The sequence below is a fragment of the Temnothorax curvispinosus genome, unplaced genomic scaffold, assembly GCF_003070985.1.
Source record: "Temnothorax curvispinosus isolate PA1 unplaced genomic scaffold, ASM307098v1 QBEX01014555.1, whole genome shotgun sequence".
In the NCBI taxonomy this organism is placed as follows: domain Eukaryota; kingdom Metazoa; phylum Arthropoda; class Insecta; order Hymenoptera; family Formicidae; genus Temnothorax; species Temnothorax curvispinosus.
In genome coordinates, this window is record NW_020224335.1 from 156,104 (window position 1) to 171,293 (window position 15,190).

The 15,190-nt window shown below is 33.3% G+C and overlaps 1 protein-coding gene across 2 annotated transcripts; it reads left to right on the top strand.

Annotated features, from left to right (window-relative positions):
• Nucleotides 1-90: 90 nt before the first annotated feature.
• Nucleotides 91-10,969, top strand: LOC112464751 (nuclear factor related to kappa-B-binding protein-like). Of its 2 annotated transcripts, none has more exons than XM_025031914.1 (15): nucleotides 91-513; nucleotides 1,480-1,731; nucleotides 3,738-3,970; nucleotides 4,069-4,334; nucleotides 4,455-4,807; nucleotides 4,887-5,224; nucleotides 5,311-5,559; nucleotides 5,645-5,875; nucleotides 5,958-6,179; nucleotides 6,407-6,789; nucleotides 7,297-7,614; nucleotides 7,745-7,937; nucleotides 8,025-8,832; nucleotides 8,906-9,217; nucleotides 10,420-10,969. In XM_025031914.1, exons 1-15 carry the CDS (start codon nucleotides 508-510, stop codon nucleotides 10,876-10,878), a joined length of 4,623 nt encoding a protein of 1,540 aa, XP_024887682.1. In that variant the 5' UTR covers nucleotides 91-507; the 3' UTR covers nucleotides 10,879-10,969. The 2 variants fall into 2 exon arrangements, with proteins under 2 accessions (XP_024887682.1, XP_024887684.1); XM_025031916.1 differs by having other exon boundaries at nucleotides 8,909-9,217; nucleotides 10,420-10,878.
• Nucleotides 10,970-15,190: the final 4,221 nt, after the last annotated feature.

Here is a 15,190-nt window from a genome sequence, read left to right on the forward strand (position 1 = left end):
TTCTGGATCTGGATGCACCCATTTGATAGACGGCTTCCGATAGGTTGAAAATCTACATTCTTTTGCTATTCCCTGTTCCTATTGCCTCATTGCCTCAATTGCCTGTAGTAGTACCTAAACTAAAAGTACCTTTATATTGTGTTCCGGTCTTTACAACAGTGCTCATTCCAGTATGGTTATCGTTCAGTGCGTAATATTGTTGTCATCGTGTTTAATGCCATGATTAAGGAGGGCTGGAAAGTTATAATTGTTCGGAGACGAATAGTCGATAGCGACGTTACTTAATACTTATTTTATAACCGTTATTTGTGCTATATACATGTACAAGTACTTGTATGTACGTTGAGAAATATCTGATAGATCTTTTCGCGTCTTTTTCTCCGTGTGTTAAGTTAATGTTGTAGTTGGGTGGGAAGACACCACACAAAGGCACACAAACACACACTTATTTCCCGATAGACGCAGCGCAAATCGCTGAAAAAGTGCACGAGATCGAAAACTGGGGAAATGGAGGTTGGTTTCTATCATTCTACTGCTACGAAATTAATATGACATATATTTGACACAACGTATCATGTGGTTCTATCCAAATTTAAATTTTTGTATATATTTTTAATATAATTGCACTCATCTAATTTTGATACAATTTATGATCGCGATTGATATAATTTGTAATGGTTTATTTTGTACTAGCTAATATCTAATTATTATATATCTATGGTCAGTTGATATTAACTAGTATAGTTAATACCTATACTAATCAATATACTACTAGTTAAACTACTATACTAGTTAATATGTATATTAATTTACAATATAATAATATGATAGAGCAAATTTTTGTATATAAATAAGGAATTATAAATCACATATATTGTTTAAAAGTTACTTTGCTTCGAGAGAGCTTATCTTTTTGCTGTATTACGTATCTTTATAAATCATCATTATATAGCAATACCATAAAGCCTGGTTGTTTCAACTTGTTGGTAATACCAATACCTAATAGTTAAATCATATTTTCTTTGTTTATCTTTTATATTAGACAAAGATAGACATATTTGACTATTAGTTAACTTACCAATAAGTTGGAACAACCGGCCCTAAGCAATATATTTATCCAGATAGACAAATCTGTTAAAAAGAATAACAGATTTTACTGAATATCCGATATTAATTTTATTGATAGAATGCCAGAGATATAACAGGGTATGATGGCAGATTGACTGTAGAAACCTTGCAGAATCTATTACTTTATAATTATTTGAATAATACGTTCCATTTAAATGTTTACGAAATGACAGATTTAGTTTGGTTTCTGTTATCAGATTCATATTGACAAGCTCTGGTGGAACACTTAAATTTAATACAACTTAAGCATTAATATAGTAAATGCAGTTAGTATCAGTCTGTCATAATGTTCTGTTCAAATGTGTTGATAAACAGTTGGCATACTGTTAATATTTTGCTCGTTGGATACAGATAGATGAATGCTCGGCCGGTGGTGATAGTGGAGCCGAGGAAGATGAAGAAGAAGCTTCAACGCATGATTCTAGAACTGATAGTAGTAGTAGTAGTAGTATGAGTGGCAGTAGTACAACGACAGACAGTGAGCAAGATAGTGCGGAAGATCATGCCACAAGCAGCAGCGAAAGCCATAGTTCTGCGGAGGAGGACGAAGATGAAAATGAAAATGCGGAATATATGGTAAACATCGAGAACCCCGATGCTTTGGTAAGATTTATATCTTGTTTCATAGTTGGGTTGGTTTCTCATTTATATATAGCGACACAAATCGACTCAAATGTCGTTCTTTGTTCTTACTTGCTGAATGTTAAGAAAAATGGAACAACCTTTGTGTCTACTTACGCCGCTAAATAAAAAGTGCATATTTATGCTTAAAGGGAAAGGTGCAGTTAGCGAAATCATGAAACAAAGTTACTTGATTTTTATATTCCTTTCTCTTATCACTGATTGTGAGTCAATATATTCTTATCATTTTTCTTTTTTAATCTTTTTCTCATCTGATTTGACCGTTTGCTTTGATTTTTTTTTCCTAAATTAATTATTTCCTGAATTTTAATTGATTTGAATAAAGTCAATTTTTTACAATTAATTGCTAGCAACTTTTGATCGTAATTTACTGGAAAATCGAAAATTTAAAAAACCGAACAAATTATAGTTTATTTTTAAAGAGGTTAAATGAATTATAAAAAAATTCAATGTTTTCCAATATAAAAAGATATACAAAGGTCAGAAAACGTGATTTTATGGAAACTTTTCGAAAATTTTGGTGTTATTTGGCATCATAGTGTCGTTCCTTGCAATAATTTCCTGTTTTTGTTTATTTATTTCAAATTACGATTACAAGTAAAAAATTCAACATCAATATATTGGAATATATCAATAATTTGAATAATAATGATGGAAGATTTTTAAAAAAATAAAATGTAAAGTATTATTTTTGTTTATATTTTATTGTTTACTGTCTGTTTCAAGTTAATGTTTAATTTTTTATTAACAATTTATAATTACAGCAACAAATTTGTTTAGTCAAACAGAGTATAGTTTTGCTTATATACTTATAGCTATATAGTTTTAGTATGTTATTTAGCTTTTATGCTATAAGATCGGAAAGAATATTGAAAACATAAACATAGAATTTAATAAAATGAAAAATTACGAAATTTTTGCTTAACATTTACACAGGATGTATTACCTATTTTGATCCACACAAGGATAAGTTTAATCTCTCTCTCTTTTTTTTTTTTTTTTTTTTTTTTTTTTTTTTTTTTTTTTTTTTTTTTATTTAGACGCCTAAAAATTAGTTTATACAGGATGTAAAAAAAAGATACAGACAGACTTTGTGTGCTTGTAGGGAAAGTTGATACAAGTAATTTGAATATCATAGGAATGTATGTATATCCTCATTTCCTCAAGATGTTGCCTCAAATTCCTATGTAGGATATAACGAAAAAGTAACGAAAAATTTTATTTGAGAAAGCTGTTTTAAAATAAAAATCGAGCTTCTATACCAAATTTTGAATCAATCGGCCTACTTTGATGTTTTTGCTTTTCTACATTAAGTCAGGTATGATTCAGGTATGATTAAGTCAGGATTGATTCAAAATTTGGTATGCGGGCCTGATTTTTAATTCGGAACAGCTTTCGCAAATAAAATTGTTCGCTATCTTTTATCGAAAAGGTACTTTACCTACCTACACAGGAAGCTTAGGCAACTTTAATGCTGGGATGCGTTCAAGAATGACGCTTAGGCACACCTAAGTAACTCTGTAGTATACGTGACATAAACTATAGCTTAGAGTTGCCTAGGTTGACATTCTGACCGCAGCCCTGTGTAGCACGGAAACAAGGCTTCAGCGGACATGTATTTCTATATTCAAATTACTTATATCAACCCCCCCCCTCTTACAAGCAGACAAAGTCTGTCCTTATTTTTTTGTTACGCCCTGTATAGTTCAAAATGTACAAATAAAACATATAAAAAACAATTCATATTTCTTTAAAAAATAAAAAAGATTGATATTTTTGTAATTTTTAAGTGTACCTTTCCTTTTAATAGCTTATTATAAAGTATAACTATTACTACAATTTATTATTATAATTTTTAGTAACAAATTAATAGATAAATATTATATTAATAGATAAATATTAAATTAATTAACGATAACGATTTGTAATGATAATAGTAATCGATTTAACAATAAATTGATTTTTAGAGATGGGAAACCTGCGTCGCTGCCAATATTAAAGTAAAATTACCCCAGGATCTTTGTGAACACTTTAGTATCTTTAAAGAGATGCTAGATTACCCACGTTTCTGGAACGAATGGCTTACCGAAAGTCAACGAGAAACGTTATACAATCTTTTGCCTACTTTTCCAAAAGACTCCAATATAGAGGCACAAATGGAGAAATCGTTACAAATGTTGTTTAATAGAGAAAACAACAGGTAGTAATTATTAGTCTTTTTTTTTGCAAAATGAGAATAATATAGATCGTGTTCTGAAGTCGATTTAATTGGAACATTCGGAATAAAATGTATTGCAGATTTGGTGTAATGCCTTTGGACACGTTTCATAATCATCTTTCCTCCGGTCACTATCGTCCTGATATCAAAAGAATACGCGGTTTGGTTCGCAAAGCGCAGAAAAGAAGATTGTTGTTCGAGGAGCGGAAACGATCATACGAATTGGCGAATCAGCTACTAAAATCACGGGAAAGTTTATTATCAAATGCGTATAGGCAAGGTTTCAATCAACCAGTAAACCGATCGATGTCTAAACTTCATTGGCGCAAATCAAAACCAATAATGGGTGAGTGTCTGATTTGTATTCGATATCTTTCGGCTGTTTATATTCTCCTCTACTTCAGCCATTTGGCAGAGAAGTATATAATGACCGGGAAGACAATACTAACATGAGAATAAATAATAGTTGAAGAAAAGACTCAGTTGCGTTATTTGGAGGAGCTAAACGCAGTTCTGGCGGAACTCAGGACCAGCACGAGACTGTCCGCCGATACGACGTCCGAAAACGAAGAGAATTATCCTTATTATCAAACGACTGGCGCTAAGCAGAAGAAAAAACGGCGTTTTACCATGAGTCTTCAAGGATTGTCGGTTAAAGGCCTACAACTCAATCATGAGGACGATACAATTAGACCTGTATTTTCTACCTTGCAGCGAATGGAGTACGCTTCTAATAGATCGTTGTTTGTACGCGAACAAACGGAGGAGACCTATCGTGCTATGTTGATCGCGCATAAAAAACGACGTGCCCGTCGTGATGTACGTATAGTATCTCATCGTTTTGTCGTAATTACTTATTTAAGTAATAACCAACTAAATTCTATATATACATATATAGCTTCATCCGGAGCTGAACACTCAAGGAATTGCGCTCGCCGATCTCACACAAAGATCGCAAATTGGTCAAAAACAGAAACTTACAATTAGCAACTCTATGAAGATCACGTCTTCTAAAAAGAAAATCAAATTGGAACAAAACTCGTTGTGTCCGCCCGCGCCGAAACTGGCAAACTCCAATTTCGTGAAACATGAAAGTGACAACAGCGATTACTCCCATACGACGGACGACAACAGACAATCTAATGTCGTGGATGTAGATTATAATAGAATAACAACGCCTATCAAGTCGGAACCCGTTGAGACATACGAAGCACATCAAGTAGCTAAAAAGAAAATGTAATTACAATTAACTGCATACATTAGATAAATATCATACGATTATAACGCTTGATATATGTTCCAATCGTGTTTCTCATTTGCAGCAGCCCAGTAACTCAAAAGAGTAGCAAACCAGCAGTGGCCAATATACCAGAGATAAAAAAGGAAGTCGAAGACACGGAATATGACAAAGTTAAGACCGAATTAAGTTTGAGCGTGAACGAGGATGTGCTGGCTGAAACCGAGGAAGAAGAGGAAAATGAATCTAAGAAAGAGCTTGATTTAGACAGTATTGACATGATGCAATTACCGATCCAACTTGACGATGGGATTGATATACTCGACGATGTTAAGTGAGTTTCCTATTGTGTATAAGACAATAATGTAATTAAGTCAATAATGAGAAAAAACTTAAATCGGAGCGAATTGACGTTACAGGTGCGAAGATGAGAGAGTTATATCGATACCTGAGACGAAAATGACTATGCCAACCAATGAAGGTATAGATGTTAACAACGGGGCGGAATTAATGCAAGAGACCCACACATGCTTCTTCTCTCTACTACGGGACGCTTTTACTTCGAAGGGAGAGTACCGAATGAGCGCAGCAGAAATGAAGGAAGCAATAATGCAATGGCAAGGCAATCCTATTTCGCCTTTGAACGACTGGTAATATCAAATAATTTTCTATGCCGCAATGCGCGCGATTGTAGGTAACGTTTCTTGACGAATTGTATGAATGATGTCACAGGTATTCTCTGGTACCTTCGTGGCCTACTTTAGTACCGTTAGCTCTGGGATTTCTCGCAGGCGAATTGATGTATTCTCAAGATTTGGATCAGCGACAGGAACGAGATCAGGAACTTGTGCCCTATTTGGAAAATAAGGGTCGAGGTGTATATGCGTGGATCGGCGCTGGAAGAGACTCCGATACCCGATTGCAGGACTTGTGTACAAAATTTCTCATGTACAAGTAAGAATCGGCGGCAAACACTGATCCTTTAGTTTTTAATTGTTATGTTATAGATTATTATATTATAACGGCATTAACGGCAAATAAGTGCATTTTTTCTTGTTCAATAAGTCCTTCACTTGTTCGCTTATATGGGTGTCTCTAAATTCTCTTGCTCATTATTTTTTTGCGACAAGTCATGAGTTAAACAGCTTCATTATAGAATTTAACAAGTAATGCTTTTATAGAGACGTATTGACGTCACCGTACACTCCGACAACTAGTGCTGTAACAGCTACAAAATCGCAGCAGTCTCAAATCTCCTCGAGTAATAACAGCACGACTAATAATTCGATCGTTACAAGCGGAATTTTGCAAAGTGGCAGAAGCGGAAGTCCAGCACTAGAATCTACTAATGTGGACGCTAGTGCCACTGGAACAGACTGGGAACCACCTCGACCGCTATTTCCCACAGAATGGAAGGTCCGTCCGTCTACAGTAGAAGAACGCGAAGAATTTCGAAGACAAGAGCGTATGCGTTACGCTGCGCCTCATAAAGCGTTTACTTATCGCATGCATGGTTACGCGTCCGTAGTCGGCCCCGTCAAAGGAATTTATCAGCATAATGTTGGTATGTTTGACTTGTGCTTTGTAATGTAAAGAATACTGAATTTTGAGTTTCTCTTACTATAAATTATGTTATAACAAATATTAGCACACACATACATGTGATACGAGTACAGACAAGCAATCGCAAGCCGTATACTGGTTGTGTACAAAAGTACAATACAATACAGTAAAATATACAATACAATATAGTACTATACAATGCAATATAATACAGTAAAATACAATACAGTCATATACAATATAATGTAATGATATGATACAGATGTATAAGAAATTTATATGCAATTAAATTAACCGAAACATTTATAGTTTAAATCATTTTGTGTTATAAGCCATTCATAAAACAAATATATTTTACATCTTTTATAATGAACACATTATTGTAAATAAACCAGTATTTAATCTTTTTTTTATAGGAAACCTATTACATTTTATATTTAAAAAAATTTTTTTAATTATTAGTTTATTATTACAGATATGTGAGATTAATTATATTATTTATATTAAGCTTCAGGACAAGCCAAAGCCCGAGGACATTCGTTGTTGGTACCGGATCGTCCGAACTTCGTAACAATTTTAGCGTTAGTTAGAGATGCTACTGCCCGACTTCCTAATGGTGAAGGAACTCGTGCTGATATTTGTCAGTTATTGAAAGATTCGCAGTACATCATAGAGCAAGACAATGACGAGAAGGAAGGATATCTCCATTCTGTAGTATCAGGAGCGTTGGATAGATTACATTACGAGACAGATCCCTGTGTTAGATATTATCCTCGTCGAAAGGAGTGGCTTTATCTTCATCGAGGACGATCTGAATCTGAATTTGGTTCGTTATCATCTATTTATTTATCTCTGTTATCTTATATATTATTTAATGTAACTCGAATGTTTCTGAAGTTTTTCAATTATAATTTTCTCATGTGATTATGTCAAGATATTTTTTTTATCTCTTGTAGAAATGGTTCACCAACAATTACAAGGTATTGCGAAAAATAAGAAAAGCGTTGGCAATACGTCGCGAAATAAAGTGGTGCAACCAATTCTCAAATCAGCTAATGTAAATAAAGAACAATCTTCGAATACCAAAGAAGTTATTCTCAAGAAAGAAAGGCGAATGACAACTATACCTATGCAACCTGTTATTCCTAAGTAAGCATCTTGTATTTATTTGAAAACTACAATATATTTGAGAAAAATATTTAAAATATTATTCTATATTTATTACATTTCTCACAGGAAAGAGCAGCGTAAAATTGAAGAAAAAATTGTCACTGACCATTCTATCCCCACTGAACATTCCGTTAATGCTAATGTAGAAATGGGAGTTAACACAATAACATCAGCAATTTCTACCGTTGAAACTCCCGTTTCTGTTGCATCGATCGTGACTTCTTCGGCTACGATTACAAATGTAGTGAGCACAGAACGAGATAACATTGCAATAGATACGAAATCGTCACTCGCTCCAATAATGGTGAAAAAGGCATCTACTGTAGGAGGAAAACCAATCGCTGTACTCAAGACAAACGCTGCTCAAAGTCTATTGCAATCAAATCAACACAATTTTCCACATCACCAAATTCAAGTATCGACGTCTGCTGGCCTGCAGACCATTCGTCTGTCTGGACATTCTGTATTGCAATCTGCACAACAATCTGTTTCAACTAGTAATAATTCAAACGTGGTAAACGGAGCTACAACAAATTTAACGACGATATTACCGTCTACAAAAGCGCAAAATCAGCCACCGCAGCAGTCAGCTGTAGTAACAAATCAAGCAGGGAAAAGTATTTTACAAACTACTAATATGAAACAACAACAATCGCAGCAGCAACAACAGCAACATGTGTTACCAGGCAAAACTCTCTTGGCATCACAGATTAAATTAGTTAGCTCGAGTCAAATTAAATCGTTGCTCACAAGCCACGGTCTTCAGGGTCAAACTATATTTATCAAACAATCCTCACCGTCGAATAATCAATCGCAACAGCAACAATTACAACAGCAACAACAACAACAACAGCAACAACAACAGCAACTGAAGGTATCTCTGCAAGCAAACCTTGTTTTTGTTACGTTTATTATTTGCTTCTATTTAAATTTTATTCTGATCTCAGCAGCAACAACTCCAACAACAACGAGTTACGGCTAATCAACAACAGCCTATACAACAAACTCCGGGAATGCAACGCATAATTGCACAAATCGGAGGAAAACCGATTGCCGTGCAGATACAACAATCGCCTCATCATCAACAGCAGCAACAGCAACAAAAGATACTTGCGAAAGTTTTAACGAACAGCAGCGGGGGACAGATTATTTCTGTCGAAAGTTTGCTAGCGCAGAAAGGATTGAAATTGGCTACTGCTACTGGCCATGCTAATCAGCTTAATAGGCAAGGCAAGCAGATCATACAGGCTCAATACCAAGTAAGCGCACTTTACATATAGTAGATTTATTTACATATTTATTGACTACACTGAAACCTTTTGATGGTAAATATTTTCCTTTACACAGTCAGCCCCAAATGACTTGACCTACTTTGATGTTTACCTTGACCTTTAAGGAGTTCAAGGTCGTTGACTTTTCTCGTCGCTCGTTCATTAAAAAGTTTTATTAATAAAAGAAGTTTGGAAACTACGACATAGTTTTTTGACACCGTGTATAATTTGTTGATATATTTGTATAGATAGTACATATGTAGGCAGGAGTGAGTGGAGGCAGACCTCGTTTCGTGTGAAAAGTCGAAAACTCGAACCGTACAATGACCTCGTTTCGCCCTGAAGCAGGGGTGAGGTAAGGTAGGGTGGACCTCGCTTCGAATGAAAAGTTGGATTGTCAACTTTCCAATTCAAAACGAGTCGAGGTCCACCCCCACCCACCCTTGCCTGCGGGGGAGAGGCGGTAGCTCCTCCCCCGACTACATGTGTATTGTCTATACACACATAGTAGCTAATGTGATAATTTATGGATATATAATATATTTTAATAGTTTAAATGCTTTGTTAATAATTTTTTAATGAACAACGAGCGACGGGAAAGGTCAATGACCTTGAACTTCTTGAAGGTCAAGGTCAACATCAAGGTAGGTCAAAAGTCATTTGGGGCTGACTAAGACTAGGTTTATACGGCCCGATTTACGCCGAAGTTATAACATCGATGTTATAACTACTGACGTTACTACATCATAATAACTTCGTCGAAAAAAAGCGTTTACACGGCATTTAACGTCAGTAGTTAACATCGATGTTATAACTTCGGCGTAAATCGGACCGTGTAAACGTAGAGTCTGTGTAAAAGAAAATATTTACCAATAATAATATAAATACTTGTAAAAGAGCAAAACGCATTATTAGATTTAAATATAAATAGACATACATAAAAAGTAAGTATTATGAAATTCTAACTACACTTTTAATCTTTGAACAAATCCCTATCAATTTTTTTAATACAAAAAATGTACAAAAAAATATTTACGTAAAGAAGCAATTTGGAAATTTATTACTATTAGAATATCAAAAGTTTTATTATCAAGAATAGGAATTATAATATCTTCGTTGATTAAATTAGAATAAGTAATGAGTGTAATAAACTTTTCTTTCTTTTAACAATGTTACATGAATATTTGTAGGTAGTGCCGCAAGCGCAAGCATCTTCTAGTCAATCAAAGATAATAGCAGTCAGCACGCAACACCAGCAATCTCAGCCGCAACAGGCTCAGACTGTCCGGATGGTTACCGCTCAGCTCGCGGGAAAACCTATTGTGTTAGCGAGCAGTAACAAAAACGTTGGAGTTGCAGTGAGCACCAGTGGCGGAAACGTAGTATTAGGCAAGCAGCCAGCCTCTCAGCAGCAGCAGCAGCAGCAACAAACGCAGCAACCGATTATCTTGCCGAGTCAGCTACTCAACATCAAAACATTACACGGGCTTAAAGTAATTCCCACGCCAACCGGATTAAAAACCGCAAGTGGTGCCGTGTACGCTCGAGTTATTGCTCCTACAACGATGGCTTCCACGCAGGCTACATCGAATCAACAGCAGACTCTTCAAACGCAATCACCGAGAAATACCTCGTACGGCACACCTTGACAGAATTGATATTGTTTACATATGTTTATATTTAATTTACTTAGCACCATTTCTTTGACTCTCTGTTTATATGTTACGCATATTATTAACTAAAACCAGAGAGAAACCTGAGAGCGGCCATCCGGCTTCGGGGGACGTCTGTCCTAATCTGCCCTCTGAAAAAGTGGACGTCAACTACGGCATTACGCTCGGTAACGATCAGAGAAGACTCGGGTAACGATACATGGGTTTGTATCCATGCTATGGTATGGTTCGTGTCCAAACTACTCAGATGGAGAGGATATGCTGGTCGCGCAAGCCCCTCCTATGTCCGTGTACGCTAGGCACTCGGCAAGCTTCGAGCGGGGAGAGAAGGACAGACATACGATCTGCTGTCTCTCTTGAGCTGTGACGTTGCCGCTTTGCACGGGCCGGCTATACCACGATGTCCACGATGCCACGCATTTCGAGTATCGCGTCTCGTGTTCCGCCGAGTGCCGAGTCTCGAGTTGACAAATCGACGATACGCTATACCCGCTATACGTTACATTTGCGTGTATATTTACTAACTTTTATATTTATAACTAAATAAATTAAAAAAAAAATATATATATATATATATGTATATACATTTGAAATTTATAAATATATAAAGATTGCAAATATAATTAATTAAATAAATATTTATAAACATAAAAACTAAAATTCGTAAATGTAATGTATAAAAATCACCGTTCTATGCTTTTCTATCTAAAAAAGTCTTACATTAAAAACCTTTACTTTAGCATAATAAATTTTAAATTTAATATTTAAATGCATACCAATAATTATATTATTAACTATATTGAGAAAAAAATGGTAGTTTATAATGTTTCTTGCACTCTTATTAAATTTATTTTATCTAATGCATGTTCAAGCGGCCAGATTACGAGCAACAACAGAAGGATAATTGGATAAAAATAAAAACACTTTCTTAAATAAACAATACACATGGGTAACAGTCAGTTCTATTATAATTCTCGTATAGTTCTGAACGTGTTCTAACGTTTTCTAAAGAGTTCTGACGATAAGCATTATTTATTTATATTTTAAATAATTTTTATCTCCCAAGAAAGACGCATTTACGGGTATATGGATGAGACGCTGTAAAAAATCTCGGAGTTCTGGCTTATATAAAATATTTTTCGTACAGTTCTAAACATACTAAAACAATTTCTAAAGAGTTCCGGGCATTGGGAATGTTGTATAATTTTTAAATAAATTAATAACGCACAAAAGTCAGGAATTTATCGAGAATAGGGTCTTTCTCAAGCGATAAAAATTATTTAAAAAATGAATAAATAATGCTTATTGCCAGAATAAAATGGGACAACGTTAGAACACGTTCAGAACTACACGAGAATTATAACAAAATACGGCCAGCGTTTCAGCTTATTTTCGATAAATTCCTGATTTTCGAGCGGTATTAATTTATTTAAAAATTATACAACGTAGCTAGTGTTTGCTAAAGTTAATAAACATATATATACAACGTAGCTAGTGGCGGAAACTCTTTAGAAAATGCTTTAGTATGCTCAGAACTATACGAAAAATATTTTATATAAGCCAAAACTCCGAGATTTTGCACAGCGTCTCATCTTATTCTGTCATGATTATTTTTCGGTTAATATTAATTTTTTTTAATATAACACAAAGATTCTAACGCTCGGAACTCTTTAGAAAATGTTTCAATATGCTCAAAACTACTCGAAAAATATTTTACATAAACCGGAACTCCGAGATTTCAACTGGCGTCTTAACTCGGTATACTTGTTGCGTTGTAATTTTTTTTTTAGTACCTTATAATTAATTTTTTTGTTTTTATATGGCAGAACTCTTTATAGAACTGTTATAGAACTATAGATCTTGCAAAATCTGACGAGATACAGTGGTGGAACTTGTGTAGGACAAAGTGAGACGCTGCGTGAACCTATAATAGCGTCTCAGTTTGTACTGACGCGTTTTTATGGCTTTAATGGCCAGAACAATTTGTTTAAACTGTCAAGAACTTTAGAACTATTGAAAAGGAAGCCAGAACTCTCAATAATTTGTGAGTTTCTGCAAAATGAGACGATAGCTTCACACACACGTCAGGAAGAGAATGTAAAGAATTATTAACAGAGATATTCTAATTTAAAAGATCTTTAAAATATATATTTTTCATGAATGTTTTATAGGGAAACGAAGAAAGTGAATAACGTTAAACTTTGCATGTTTTCTTCACTTTATTTAAAAAATTTATTTTTATTTTTTAAGTAACAAAAATGCTAAAATGCTCTTTTTTCTGTTATATCCTGGTCACTATAAATGACAGACGATGTAAATAATTCTAGCTGTTTTAGGTATCTGAAACGCAAAAAGCTAAAATTTTCTTATTCTGCAGGAGAAGTGTGGCTATCGTCTGAACTAGAACTAAATTAATATTTCCATTCTGAGCGGCTTTTTTTATTAAAAATATAACTTTTTTTAAAATTTTATTAGTATTTTATTAAAAGAAAATGTTTATTCTAGTTCAGACGATAGCCATATCACTTATTTTGAATAAGAAAATTTTTGGTTTTTACGTTTCTGATACCTAAAACAGCTAAAATCATTTACTTCGTTTTTCATACTTATGTCTTTTAGTGATCAAGATATAACATAAAAGTAACAAAAAAGAAGAATATTTTTCTTACTTAAAAAATAAAAATAGATTTTTAAAGTAAGATTAAAAGAACATGCAAAGTTTAACGTTATTCGCTTTCTTCGTTCCCCTATAAAAAATTTTTGAAAAATACCTATTTTTAAAGACCTTCTCCGGCTCCAGTCATACTCAACTTATATTCATGCTTAAAAAGAAAAATTTATTTTACTAAAGTTAATTTACTAAATATTACATATAACAACTAAAAAATAAGAAGTTAATTTCAAATCGCGTACTTTACAAGTATTTCTCGCAAACGAGTACCGCAAAGGTATTGAAACTTATCGCATATTATTAATTTCTATTTTTATATAAAGCATCATATACTAGTCTTTCAAAAACATTTAGAAAAACTTTTTTCACAATTTATTAAAATGTCTGTTTCACAATACCTCGGAATAGGAATTCCGTGTTAAAAGTTAAAACTTTGAAGCTCAGTAGCTCAGAAGCTCGATTTTTAATACCGCAAGAAGTACTAAAATTTATACTACACATAAAACACACCTATAAATTAATGTATATTCACAGTTTCAAGAAAATCTAGAGAAAATCGATTTTCCGGAGAACATCCTTAAAATCTTTCAAACCAGAATACGCTCTGGTAATTTATTATTTGTCATTAACATGTTTTATTATTAATCGCATACATATAAGTGTGAGAAAGCATATGGTACAAAATAATTTCAGTATTCAAATTATTGTAATAATAAAGAAATCAATTATTTACATTTTCTTCTGTGTGTGTATGTGTGATGTTATTGACAATATAGTTTCTTTGCACGTTTACATTTTTTTTGCAGATTTTTTACACGCTTAATTTTCACGAGTGTAATGTCAAATACAGACAACATTTTGTTTATCTGTTATAAGCGTTATTTTGAATGCAAGATTTTAATAATCAAACGTTTTTAATATATTTAATATATTTAATAACATCACACATACACACACAGAAGAAAATGTAGATAATTGATTTCTTTATTATTATTACAATAATTTGAATATTGAAATTATTTTATACCATATGCTTTTTAATACTTATATGTATATAATTAATAACAATATATTAATAACAAATAATAAATTAAGGGCGTATTCTGGTTTGAAAGGTCTTAAAAATAAGTATTTTTCATACATAAGAATTTTTTATAGGGAAACAAAGAAAGCGAATAACGTTAAACTTTGCATGTTTTTTAACCTTATTTTAAGAATATATTTTTATTTTTTAAGTAAGAAAAATGCTTTTCTTTTCTATGTTATATCCTGATCACTAGAAGGTGTAAATGACAGACAGAGTAAATGATTCTAGCTGTTCCATAGGTATCAGAAACCCAAAAACCAAAAATTTTCTTATTCAGAATAAGTGTGGCTATTGTCTGAACTAGAATAAACATATATTATACGTTTATTAGTTTTTTTCTTTTAATAAAATATTTAATAAAATAATTTTTTTTTTAACAAAATTTTGAAAAAAATTATAATATTTTTAATAATATAAGAGAAATAAGACCGTTTTATGACCGTTATACAATCAATCAATATTAAATAAGCCGTGTACGATCCGAGTTTGGATCTTAATAGCCTAATAATATTTTTTGTGTATTACACGTA

Excerpts from the sequence above, each read along its gene's own strand:
- LOC112464751 (XM_025031914.1), top strand. Across the intron at positions 4,335-4,454 it reads CAAATCAAAACCAATAATGG|TTGAAGAAAAGACTCAGTTG; the intron begins GTGAGTGTCTGA and ends AATAAATAATAG. Across the intron at positions 4,808-4,886 it reads AACGACGTGCCCGTCGTGAT|CTTCATCCGGAGCTGAACAC; the intron begins GTACGTATAGTA and ends ATACATATATAG.